At 57.3% G+C, this 13256-nt stretch overlaps 1 protein-coding gene across 1 annotated transcript; it reads right to left on the reverse strand.

Moving 5' to 3' along the window:
- Nucleotides 1–5047: 5047 nt before the first annotated feature.
- LOC140659541 (BPI fold-containing family B member 4-like) lies at nt 5048–12789 on the reverse strand. Its single transcript, XM_072879315.1, is given in 17 exon segments — nt 5048–5071; nt 5199–5275; nt 5734–5775; nt 5778–5796; nt 6441–6483; nt 6629–6696; nt 6878–7048; nt 7555–7608; nt 7851–8063; nt 8420–8511; nt 9082–9142; nt 9723–9783; nt 10448–10594; nt 10754–10858; nt 11436–11619; nt 11857–11991; nt 12684–12789. Coding segments are annotated over 17 exon segments (1602 nt in total).
- Between the last annotated feature and the right edge of the window lie 467 nt (nt 12790–13256).

The raw sequence follows: 13256 nt of genomic DNA on the forward strand, positions 1-13256 counted from the left end.
AAGAGACCTCCTTTCCCAAGCAGCCCTGTGCCAAGCAGACCTTTCTCTCCAAGAAGGCTTTTATTGCCAAGGAGGCCATTGCCGAGGAGGCCATTGCCGAGGAGACCCTCGCCAAGGAGGCCATCGCCAAGGAGGCCATTGCTGAGGAGACCATTGCCAAGGGGACCATTGCCAAGGAGACCATTGCCAAGGCCTTGCCCACCAAGGATTCCTGTGCCAAGCAGACCACTGCTGCCAGGTTGTCCTCCTGCAACAGTCAGACCTCCATTACTGTTCTGGTTTTCATTGCCAAGAAGCCCTCCTCTCCCAAGCGCACCCATGCCAAGTAGACCTTCCTCACCTAGGAGGCCTGTGCCAAGGACCCCAGATCTGCTGGATTCATTTCCTGCTTCAAGGGGACCTCCACTTTCTTCTCCACTCGGACTTCCTGTGCCAAGGAGGCCAGTACCAAGTAGCCCACCTTGACCAAGAAGGCCGGTACCAAGGACCCCAGATCTGCTGGATTCATTTCCTGCTTCAAGGGGACCTCCACTTTCTTCTCCACTCGGACTTCCTGTGCCAAGGAGGCCGGTACCAAGCAGCCCACCTTGACCAAGAAGGCCTGTGCCAAGCAATCCGCCTTTGCTGCTGCTGAGACCTTCACTGCCGAGAAGACCAGTACCCAGGAGACCTGCACCAAGGAAGTCCCAGTTACTAATCAGACTTCCACTGTTGGAAAGATTTCATTGACAAGAAAGGTCGGTTCAGCTCCATTAGGCTGACCTGCTCGTGAGGTCTCACGGGGACCCCTGAGCATCCTTGCACAAAGTTGGGTTCCCCATGGAGCTGGGCCTGCCAGGAGGCAGGTCCCCGGTGAGCACAGGGATGCTCCAAGAGCCCGACGTGGCACAGGACACACCAGGACCGAGGCAGGCACGGCTGCCTGTGCCACGACACTCCCCTGGGAAAGATGGAAAACTTCTGAGCTCACCGTCTTTGCGTTGCGCTGGGCTCAGCCCAAGGACGCTGCCCAGGCTGAGGAGGCCCTGGGAGGGGGGCAGGAGGCCTCCAAGGAGGACGAGACACCAGAAAGGCAGCATCTCTGTTCCCAGCACCTGCAGAGAGACCCACATCAGCCCAAGCGCCAGCCCCACCTTGTGGGAATTGGCAGCCTGGGCACCGGTCTGGCTCTCCATCCTTCGTGTGTGCTGCCCCGAGGTGGTGGGGCAGGTCCCCCCTGGATACGCAGCCCCCAGGCACCGTCCCCCAGCCCCACGGGACCAGCCAGGACCCACAGCACCCTTTTCCCACCCAGAAAGGTCAAACTGCTTTTGGTTATCAGGGAGCAACTGGAGCACTGGGACGTGCTCCTCCAGAGTCATTGATGGGCTGGGCTACACCGCTGCAAAGCTGGGTGCCTGATATCGCAGGGAAGCTTGGAGGGAGAAAATGCCATTTTAAAGAGAGTGAGAGGGATGGAGATGAAGCAGGAGGACCTTGTACCGAGCGAGATGGATGGCTTCCAACCGCTCCGAAATGGCCCTGAAAGAAGAATACTCAAAGGGGCACAGCCAGATAAAAAATGGTGTGTGTGAAAGTCGTGTCCTTCTCCCAGTTATGAAGAATACCTTGCATTATTAAAGCTCAAAGCGCAGCCAAAATCAGACACTTTTCCGTGGGCAGGTTGTTTGTTTTTCTCATCTTGCTCCATTCAGGCTATGAAAAGAGGCCACTTTCCCTGTACTTGATCTGCCTCTAGTCAAAAGAAAGCACCTTCAAGGACCTCATGTTCCCACATGAGCTGGACTTCCTGGGGTTGCCACCAACGCTACGGAATGTTTGTTTATGCGCAGAAAGGTGTTTGCAAAGAAATGAAAACAGGCACCCGCTGAAGTGCTGCCATAGGTCCCAGTGTAAGGGAGCACCCGCCTGCACAGCCCACGTCCCGGGCCGGACACCCCGGCTTGTCTCTTCTAAGAAAAACAATGTACAGGCTGCAGATTTGAGGTTCAGCACTGAGAAATAACATTATTTAGGTCAGACCGAATAACTTCTTTATCTGTTCCAGATACTTTAAAAAAAATCCCTCTATGACAGTTCTTGGCACAATTAAATTAGACTTTAATTCACTAGACTGTCTTTTACATTTTCCCTTTGATCAGCACGTAATGATGCACAGCTCCTGTAGCTGTGATTATTGAACAGGAGAGAAAGATAGAGGCTTGAGCAGCTTCCATTGAAAATCGTGTCAAATAAAATCAGTGGGATTTGTTGGAGGGTCTCTGCAAGACGTGCGTAGCATTGTAAAAGGATGCCAAAATGGTTTTCAGGTCTTTCAGAAGAGCTCTTAGAGAGAATACGTGACAAAGTAGACAATTGTCTCTGCAGTTATTAGCGATAGCTATTGGGTTGGTACCTCCTTGGTGACACACGTTTAAGTGAGCTGAACGTCTTGTACATGCAAAGCGCATGTATGGCTCTGCAGATAAACTCTTCTTTTATACCAGCTGAGATGAGACCTGATAAGCTGAAAATCGTTCTGAATTCTGGTCACCAAGGTCATGAAAAACATCCTAGTCATTTCTGCTAGCTTAGTCATTTTAACAAACTTAGCAACAACAAAAATAAACGTGGAATTTGACAAGCAAGAGCTCTACTAGCTTTAAAAATTAATTTTCGTAAATGATTAAATGCTGCTACAGAAATCAAAGGAAAACATCAATTAAAATTCTTGCTCTTAAAGCCGAGTTACACTTTGCTGTAGGTCGCCTAATGGGAACAGGAGCTCTGGGGCCGCGGTACCTTCATGCCACTTACCTGGAGCCCTTTGATGCTGCGGTGCAGCTGCCCACGGCCTCTCGGAGGCGGCTGGCAGGAGCAGCTCTTATATACCCGGCCTGCCGGAACACGGAAAGTCTGGGGTAGGATGGAGCAAGAATAGTTCCTCTGTTCACTGGCTGTGAAATGTGACCCTGAGTGTTCCCGTAGCAGTGCTGGACCGTGGCCAGCAGCACCCACCGAGCCCGGTGCCTCACCCCATTCCCCTCGGGCTGGGTGTGGTGCCCACCGGCTCTCCTGCCTGGGCAGGGCCCGCTGCCACCCCCCTCCTCGGGGCTTGTCCCCTTCTGCCCCTCGGACTTTCCAGACAGTGCACGCCTGGGGCAGCTGCGCGGGGTCCGAGGGTCCGAGGCAGCCCCTGGGGCGGGGGATGCTCTGGATCAGGTCCCATCCAGCCCAGTGCCACGCGGCTCCTTGCACGTGGCCCAGCGTGGCTGGCCGTGGGCATGGTGGGGACACGGGCTGCGGCACGGGTGGCTGTTGCTGCTCACAGCTTCTTGGTGTGTCTCTGGCTTTGCTCTCCCAGAGCGGAGCAGGAGGGTGCTGGCACCCGACAGCCCCCAGCTGCAAATCCTCCCGGCACGCCTGGCCCTGCTGAGAGCCCCAGACCACACCACGAGGCAGCCACCAGAACCGCGGGTGCTGCGGGTGCCCGGCACGGCCGCGGTTGCGGTGCAGATGGTGCTGCGCTTTGCAGACAGCGGCGGGTACCAGCTCGCAGCCACGCAGCAGCGGTGCCCAGCCCAGGGCAGCCCTCGCTGCCAAGGCAGAGAGGTGGAAATCTGTGATCCCCCGCTCTCCTCCCTCTCCTCTCTGCCTCTCCGAATTTCTGTGGGACACGCAGACCCCAGACCATCCCCTGAGCATCACAGTTCCTCTGAGAACCAGGGCGAAGGGGGATGCCATGGGGGCTGGGGATGCTCCTGGGTCTCTGGTTGAGAAGAAGGTCCCAGGGACGGTTTGGGGCAGCTCCTCTCCAGGGGATGCTCCATCGTATTCAAGAGGGCACAAGGGTCTGAGGACAGTGAGAGGTGAGCAATTACCTCCCAACGAGTTAATTATGTACAGAAACAGCACAAGGCCGATTAAAAAAAACCTTATCATGAACTAAAGAGTGTGTGGATTTACAGCATACCAGCTGCGCCCTGAAAACCGCTTGTCACCCAGAGGTACGCAGGAGATGGCTTGTGCCTCCAAGAAAGATGTTGGCTTGAGAGACAACAAATAAAAGAAAACGGGGAAATAAACACAGAGGGGAGGGGAAAAGGAACATGAAAGATGACGGAAAAACCCAAGTGTGAGGTTCCAGGTGGTTTTCAGGGTGGATCTGGACTAGACAGGGGCAGGACAGTCTCAAAGGCAGCAATATTACACAATACTACAGCCGTCCCAGCTATTCCCTTTCCCCCCAGGAGCAATCGGTGGCTTTAGAGCCTTAAATTAGCAAAAGCTTCATTACTTCAACAAGCACCCGAACCACAGGAAAGAGCCTGTGCATAAATAAACTGTGCAGTTCATGCAGAGTTCACAGGCATCGATGGGTGAATTACCCCGGCCATGCGGCACGACCGCTCAGACCCCCACTCATGGGCCAGGGGAGCTCGCTGGGCTCCCCGAGCGCTCCCGGGACAAAGCCCCGGTAAAGCCTGGGGCAGGCGGTGGCATGAGGGGTCCTCAAGATAACCAAGAGAGCCCACAGCTTTGGGTCCAGGCCCTGAATCTCTGGGTTTGCCAGCAGACAGCTCTCTGCCCGCTCTGAGCTGGGTGTCGGGTGGGCACAGCCGGGGCTGGGCAAGCGGGCAGGGGGTTGCAGTCTCCCACCCACCGCGGCCGAGGTCCCCAGCGCAGCAGGGTTCGTCCTGAGCCCCTGGGGTTCACTGGAGCCGGCCACCCCCGCAGGCTCGAGCACCCACTGTGGCTGCGGAGAGGACTGGACTTTATTAAACCCAAGCACGAGAATGCAAAATACACCCACGTCCTTCTGAGCACCCGCAAAAGAGTCCAAAACACAATGTTTGGAGGCAAAAACCACCTGTGTTCCTTCTGTTCCAAGCAATGTAGGTGGGATGCAACATTTGGAAGGAAATGACCAAGCTGCTGTTTTGCTGTGCTAGGTACAAAGAGAAATGCGGTGAAGCATTTCCAGCATCCTTTGGGCAGGCTGGGCTCCCATCTCTCCGGAGGCGGACGGAGAAAACCAGGGGGTCCCTTCCCAGCCCGTGTCCCCGGCTCACACCGACAGCACGATGAGATCCTGGTGAAGCAGAGGGGTTACCTTCCCTCTCTGAACATCCTCCGCACAAGCGACGGGCGCTGCCTTTGCTCCGGAGCGGAGCTGGGGTGCCGGAGGGGGAACCTCGGGGCACGGCCCGGGCACTTACTTCGATGACGTTGACATCTGCCTTGGTGAAGTCGATGTTCAGCAGCCTGAGGAGGGGAAGCCCTGCTCCCAGGACACCTGTGGGTCACAAGCCAGCCCAGCTCAGTGCTGCGGGAGGGGCGGTCGCTGCCAAGCTTCTGCCCAGTGCTCGGTCCCCAGCTCCATTCTCCCTGTGTGCAAACCCCTCCCTCCACACGTGCAAGGCTCTCCAGAAAGGCTTTGTGTCGTGGGACTTAGCGCTTTGGCAAAACATAGCGTCATTTGCTCCTGCCCGTGTGAGCAAAAGCGGCAGGCAGCGAGCAGCCCCGCGGAGGGGGCTGCGGAGCCCCTGTTCTGTGAAGTGTGGGTTCCCCTTCCAGCAAAACACTGCCGCCTGAAACGATCCCCCTTGCTGCCACCTGAAACGATGCCCCTCCACTGGCTCCTATTCTATACGGCGAGGTAAACTGCACCTGCATAAATTCAGGGTCCAGGGTACAGTCTAGGGTACAGTCTAGCACAAACAACTACGTGGATGAGGCATAAGAGCTCCTTACTGTTCATTGCAGGCAGGAAGGCAACATGGAAAATCTGGCCACAAGCATCTCCAGGAGCGAGACCTGCAACAGGGAGAGGGGTCACGTAGTGCCATCACTGGTCCCAGTCCCGTGGTCAGCCCGGCCTCACCCTGTCCTCAGGCACGTGGGGATGCTCCGCTCTCACCAGCTAAACCCAGCCTGAAGCCTTGGTGCTCCAGCTCCACACCCGTCTAATGCAAACTCCCAATTTCACAGGAATTGGCCTTTAAGCATTCTATGGTCAACTTTTAGTCCCAAAATAATGCCATTCCACTGGCATTAAAGCTGCCTGCAGTAACCACCTCTGGAAACCAAGTGTGCTCTATCTGCAGGCATCCTGCAACAGGAGAGCCCAGGATTCCTCCCGACTTTTGACGTCATCCCCTATGAGGCACGGGGATGAGCCTCCCCAGGCGCATCCCAAGGATGCTGAGGGCATGTGTGGGATGTCCTGAGGTTCGCCAAGGACTCAAAACCTCTCCCTCTCAGTGAGGATTTTTTCTGAAGATTGCTCATGGGTCATCCATGAAAACAATCCATCTCCAGAGGTGAAAGAAAGGTGCTATTAAAAATACGACACAACCGTTACACCATAATTGGCCCTTATTTCTCCTCAGCCGATATCTATCAGCATTTTGCTTTCTGCAATGGATTTCGCATGTCGCTGAGGCTGCTTGTGTTCTTACATCAAAACCACCGATGGACGAGGACACCAAGGAGAGATCAGCCCTGCGGGAGGAAGCAGAGGTGAGTAAAATCCAAGCAGTTCCTCTGATGACCCAGTCCTGTCACTGCCTTCATTGTCACACAGCCCAGGAGGTCCCACATCCATGGCCACCCCGGGCCACCCCCCAGATGAAGACCAGTGTCCTACTTCTCCAGGCTGACGCCGATCTTCAGTTTGTTGTCCTCGACCGAAAACTGGGCCAGCAAGGAGGCATCCTGCGGTCAAAGAGAGAGGTCAGGGCAGGGGTGGCTCCTCCAGCCATTGCCCAAGGCCAAGCCTGCAGCCCAGCCGTGTCACACTGGGTGCAGGTCCCATCTGCCGGCACCCCCGCACCCGCCGTGTGGGGAGGGGGAACTGCAGGAGGAATTTCTGCATGGGTTGTTCCTTCATACATACAATATTCAGAAGGCAGAGAGACCTCTGGACATCGTCTGGGTGGATCACCACCACCTCTAGTGTAGCCATGAGCTGGATCACACCTTTATTTTTCTTTAAGGTCACCACGGGTGCTTCGGGGACTGCAATTTTCAGCAGCAAGTCACGTGACTCGGGGTACACCTCAAAAACCTGTCAACATCCAAAGGTGGACAGTTTCTGCTGGCAGGAGCACAAACAGTGCTGACACGAGCGGGCAGAAGCAGGGAGCAGGCTGCCTGCTCTGGCAGCATTCGCACAGCGCTGCTCTCAGGGGGCAGATCCGATCCTGGATTGCTCCAGCCCAACAAGCCTGTATCTCAACTGGCTGAGGTGAAGTCAGGCTAGCCGTGCGCTCAGCCCCGTGGATGCCCTGAGTCTCGCTGAGAGCATCTCATCGCAGTTGGAGGACCACAGACAGCCCCGCACCCAGGCAGATGGGTCTCTTGCAAGGGCAAGAGAGCTGCAGAGGACAGGGTGACAAACCGGGCTCTGGCCTGCCATAGTTTCCAGTTTTGGACCTACGTCAGAGCTCGTTCAAGTCCATGGGACATCTGAGATGATGCCTCTGAGGAGGAAGAGACAGGGAGACCTCCCCTGCCCCGGACGCTGCTTCTCTGACCGGGTTACTTGCAGCGCGAGGGGGAACCAGGACTCACTGCAGGAACCAGGGCTCCAAGGGTCGATGTTGTTAGCGGCGGGAGCTCAGGAAGCTGTGACAGAGAGGAGAGAAATGCTGCATGCGTGTGTGGCAGTTTTCCGCAGAATCTGCTTTCACCAGCAACATGCCTGAGGCTTTTACCACGTGGTCTCCCACTCACACTTTTCGCCTAAGATAGCAGAGACTCTGATAAATGGTACAGAGGTGCTAAGGCATTGCATGGTGGGACCAGTTTGCACGGCTGACGCCCCTGAGTCCTCCCAGACCCAGGGCTAGGCAGTGCTCCCCGCTCACCATGCCGGTGGAGATGGCCAGGTCCAGGGCACCCTCCTTCTGCAGGACAGACAGCACCGAGCTGAGGAAGTTCACAGAGAGGCCCAGCTGGGACGAGCTGGTGTCCGCCATCGGTGGCAGGGACGGCACGGGGACCCGTGGCGGTGTGGGGACAGCTTCTGGCTTTCCCAGGGGATAGTCCACCAGGCCTCCTGCCGCTCGCCTGGGGACAGCCTGGAGTCACAGGGGAAGGAAGCACAGGCCAAAATGTTTGCAATATTTGCCTTTACGGTTAACTTCATGTTCCTTCAATGTGAAATCGCTGCGCACACGGCCACGCCAAGTCAGGCTCTGTGACGCTTCCTTCTCCAGAATTTCATGAAATGCAAACCCCGCTGCGCTCTCCCGTGACGGCAGCAGCAGCAAGAGCAGGGCACCGATCCGGGACCTCCCTGGGGTTTTCACAGCGACCTCGGAGCCCGCTGCTCACGCGTAGGTGGCCCCAGGGACAGCCTGAGGAGACCTTCCCAAACCCCAGTGAAATAGCACAACCCTTGTACGTAGGTGGAAGGAGAAGAAGCAGGACTTACGTTCAAGTCTACCTCGAGGAACTGGCCAGTTATCAGGGGAAGGCTGGAGAAGGTGTACTGGATCGTGCCCAGCAAACCCAGGGGCACCAGTGCTGGGGGGAGAGGAAGGGATTCAGCAATTCCCCGCTGGGCTTGGGTGCAAATACCCCCTCCCCTGCCCGGCAGCTCTTTTTTTTCCAGAAGAGCATTGGCTCGCAGGTGGACTCAGGACAGCCACTTGGCCCCGGCTCCGAGTGCTCTGTGCTGAGCGGTAATGCCGCAGGAGACGTCGTTTCCCTAAGGAGCAGCGCGTGCCAGTGCTGCACGTGGAGGGGACAGCTCACAGCTCACCCTGTCGATGCACCCTTATGCACCCGGGGGTCCTTCTGTCCGTGATTAGGGATGGGAAAGGGGAGATGTGGGGAGGGGACAGCATGCCTCCAGCCACGCTGGGGCACTGCTCCCTGCCTGCTGCCCAGGGGGATGGGGTCTGGGCAGGGAGCTGCTGGGGGTCTCCGCTCCCTGTGTGGGGCAGACCTGGGGTCTGTGGGGTGAAGCGAGGGGGGTGGCTCTTCCTGCCTGGGGTGCAGCCGGGGGGATAGTGTCACAGTCCTTGCATGGCTAGAGCAGAGGTGTCACAAGGGGGAAGGCAGGGAAAGGCGTGGGACCCACCACGTACTTACAGTTCACGTGAGCCAGGTGGTCGTTGACGAGTCCCAGGGCGACATCGACCACCGGGCAGAGCTGCAAGAGGTGGAGAGGGATGGTGAGTAACCCGCGTTCAGAGCCGGACAAGGACACGCAGCCCAGCTCGGCTCTGCCGCGCTTTCCCTGGGGACGGGAGCGCTGGGCGCGTGGGATGGCAGTCCCAGCTGGTGACTCCACGGTGCTGCTGAGGCTGCACCAGCTCTGGATCTGGCCCTGGGCACCTTGCCCTTCTTCAGAGAAGCAGGGTTAGGACTGGGTCCCAGGAGCCCACGTGGGACGGCTGGAGAGACCCTGGGGCTTTCAGGAGGGAGGAGAGGTTCAGTTAGCCCGTAACACGCTCCAGAGCATCGTTAGAAACTCCCAGGCACTTGGGCAGACCTGCGCTGGGCTTGCTGACCTTGCGTTTGGAAGGAGGGAGCAGCTTCCTCCCAAGCAGATGGAGACATGGCACGTGTCCCCTGCTAATTCCAAACCGCTGGGCGGGCGGACGGATGCAGCAGCCCTGGGACAGTGGCCGTGGTCCCCGTTCTGGGACAGGAACGATGCCACAGGGAGCAGCGCTGCAGCTTTTCGGACTCGCTGCTCCTTTCCAGGGTGGAGGTTTTTTCCAACTTACCACATTAGGAGGAAGTCTGTTCAGGACACTTGCCAATAAATTATCCACAATTGGGAGCAGGCTGTGGAAAAATAAAGGAGCACCATGAAAAAAACCTGCTGCAAAGTAAATGGGTCTTGTTAAACAATTCCCTGTGAATAGTGCGGAGCGCAGACCTCCCGGAGCAAGGCAATTGCAGCAGCAAAGTGCATCGTGTATGCTTGGATTTTGCATGAGATAAGTCTAATTTGCATCCCAAAATAGCCAGTGGGAAATGTATTGCTGTCTTTTATCTACTGGTGTACGGTCTCCCTAAATGAGCAGAAACAACCTCAGCCCCAGTGGTTTCTATGATTTACATACCACGGGCTTACGTCTTAGAAGACCCCGTGCAATGTCAGCTGAAATGACCCATGAATGCGGCACATGGGACAGAAATGTCCCTCCGGGACCGCCGTGGGGTCGTGCAGCCCTCTGGGACAGCACGTCCGTTTGCTGCAGCTGAGCGAGGGGCACACGAGGACCACCACCACCGGCAGCCCTTTGCTCAGCCCCGTGATATGGCCGGTGAGTGACTGTCACCCGCAGGGATGGCGGCTGCCGGTGTCGCCGTCGCCCGTGGGACTCAGACGCGCAATGGGAAATGCCCTCGTGCCTTTGCCGTTCTGCGGGCACGGGCTGGGGGGCCACAAAGCCCGGCGGCAAGGTGGCTCATGCCTGCAGAGGAGGACACCTCCATCACTCACCCTCTCAGGAGTCTGACTTTAATGCCATCAAGGAGGGTATCGCATCTTTCTGTCACCAGTTTGGGGTAGCCTGTGCCGTCCATGGTTAACCTGACCCTTGATGTGATGTTCACTTCCACCGCAATGATGTCGAGCAAACCCAGGAGGCTGTGCAAGGGGAAGGGAGCAACCTTCAGCGGAGCAGCCTCTTCCCGGCGAAGAGGAGCAGTGTGTCCCCCCAGAGACACCCCTCATGGCGGTGCTTCCACCGGGCCCGGCGGCACGGCTGGCACTGCCACCAGCAGCACCAGCACCAGCCCGACCTACCTCTTGGCACTGAGGGCCACACGGGTATAGAGGTTGAGGTGGATGCCGATGCCAGGCAGGAGCTGCAGGGACACCCTGGGGAGCGTCAGCTCCACCATCTTCAGCCTGCAGGGACAGCGAGGGGGACACCACGAGTGACGCCTCTGAGCCCAGCACCCGGCCACCCGGGCTCTGCCGCTCACACAAAGCCACTGCTCAAGGGGTGGGCGAGTCAGAGGCCATTTAGACCAGAAAAGGCAAAAGTCACCAGGTTTTCTCAGTTATTTTCCTGTTTTAGTTATTTTCCAGTTTTATCAGAAGCTTCTAAGGCTTCTAGTTGCCTTATTATTGCTTGTGCTTGTGCTTGGTGCCGGGCTTCAAATAAGAGTTAAAACGGGACAGTTGCAAACAAGCGAGCATTGCTTTGGCAGCGGTGGCACCGGCTCTGCAGGGCCCAGGTACAGTTCGGTGCACCCTCTACGGGCAAGCGCCTCTCAGCTACTGTTCCCTTTAACTTCCCTTGTGTAGCTCAAGAGGCTCTTTTGCAGCCAGCAATGCAAACCTGGTGGGACTTCCAGGCAGCGTTTATCCCAAAGCATCAGCTCCAAACCAGATCTGAGCATCTACTGAAGCATCACCGTTGCTCCCCAAACAGCTCTGAGGTTGCCCCCCCTGCAAGGATCCCCGATGGTGCTGCCCTTACCCAGTGAGCCCCTGGACCGTGCTGAGCAAGCCACCTTCCTCGAGGACACCGAGCAAGCCGCCGCCTCCCAGCAGCCCTTCATTGCCCAGAAGCCCTCGTCTGCCAAGAAGGCCACCGGGGCCACCGAGGATCCCTGCCGTGCCAAGGAGACCTCTGTCACTGAGAAGACCTCCTTGTCCCAGTGCTCCTTCAGCAGCCTCCACAGGGATGCCACCCCTGGGGACATCACCACCAGCTGCCTGCCAGCCTCTGGGAGGGTTTCTGGGTGCCCCCCCACAAGCACCTCCACCACCCCCTCCACCCAGCAAACCCCCGCCGGCATTGCCCCCTCCACCAAGCAGACCACTAGTCGGCCCCCCCAGCAGCCCTCCACCACCGCCACCTAGCAAACCACCAGTAATACCAGCGAGCAGACCACCACCGCCACCAAGGAGACCTCCTCCGAGGCCACCCAACAGGTCTCCACTTCCATCTGTGCCGGGACGTCCACTCCCGAGGGGCACCTCTCCGAGGGCGCCTTGGAGGGTGTTGCCTTGCCTGAGCGAGCCTGTAAGAGCTGGAAACATCGCCGGCCGTCAGCCTGCGAGGCAGAGCTGCCTCCCCGGCCACCGCTGCAGCCTCGGAGCCGGGACCAGCAGGCAGCTGCCAGCCCTCTGCCCACACCATTACTCGTTGTGGTCCTCAAGCATGGGTTGTCGAGGGGTTTGTGCTCTCCGTTACCATTGCTGCCTATCCCAGTCCCGAGCTATCCGCTGTCGGTTTTTCCCATATATGATGCAACAGAAAAAGGGCTTTGGGGTCCAGACAGGAGGCACCATGTTAAGACCTGTGTAATGAAGCTCGGGGAATTTGTCTGCAGCTGCGCCAGTAAGACAGCAAATGGTGCCGCACAGTCACAGGGGTTGGGCACTGATAAACCCTAAATGTGAGATAATTGAGGTGCCATGTGGCTTGCACCTCCTGAGAGGTGCAGGCTCCCGGGAGGAGCAATCCCCCACACGAGCAATGTCTCTCTCCTTTTAGGAGCCTGGCCAGTTGAAATTTTAATTACAAAAACATGACTCCAGGTTCCGTTTGGAGGGGGAGGTTTGCACGCAAGCCTCATGCTCTTCCCCCCTTCCACGTGCAATTCCCCTCCCCTCCCCGGCTGATCGGGCTGTGCTGGTACCACGGCATCAACCCCCAAGGACCACCCACCGTTGGTTCTTTTTTCCCAGGGTCCTGCTAAGAGGAGGCAGGGTGACTCACCATCGCTTAAAACACCTTTATTGAGCCTGAGGCCGGCATCTTTTGGCTCGCTTAGTGACGGGGTCAGCAGGGCGTACAAGAGGGCGATGCCCAGAGCCGGTGGCATGGTGTCTTCTGCTGGGCGGGGAGCACTGTGGGTGCTGGCAGGACCTGGGGAAGGACGACGGGAGAAGAGTAGGAACAGGCTGGGCCACCCCTGGGAGACGAAGGGGAGTTGGGTATTTCAAGCTGGGTGCAAATTTTTCAGTGAATAGAAAACATGAGCTTTAGGAGGACCAAAACTGTTCAGAGTTAGAGCCACGTTTGGCAAATAGATGTGGGCACACACGAAAAGGGGTGAAGAGGGAGGGTGTCCGTACGCACATCTGCAGGGACTTTTTCAAGCCGGCTTCTGCACAACCCCAGCACCTGTTTGCTTATTCCTATTTATGGGCACCCCGGGCAACCTGCTCCTTTCCCTCCCTGGTCACCGTGACATAATTTTAAACGTACAGTATGAAATCGTCACTCGTAACCTATAGGCTACACTGAGCTCCCCTCGCTACCAACCGCCCTGTGAGTGGGCATGCAAAT

This window comes from Ciconia boyciana, chromosome 14 (genome assembly GCF_034638445.1).
Source record: "Ciconia boyciana chromosome 14, ASM3463844v1, whole genome shotgun sequence".
NCBI classification, from domain to species: domain Eukaryota; kingdom Metazoa; phylum Chordata; class Aves; order Ciconiiformes; family Ciconiidae; genus Ciconia; species Ciconia boyciana.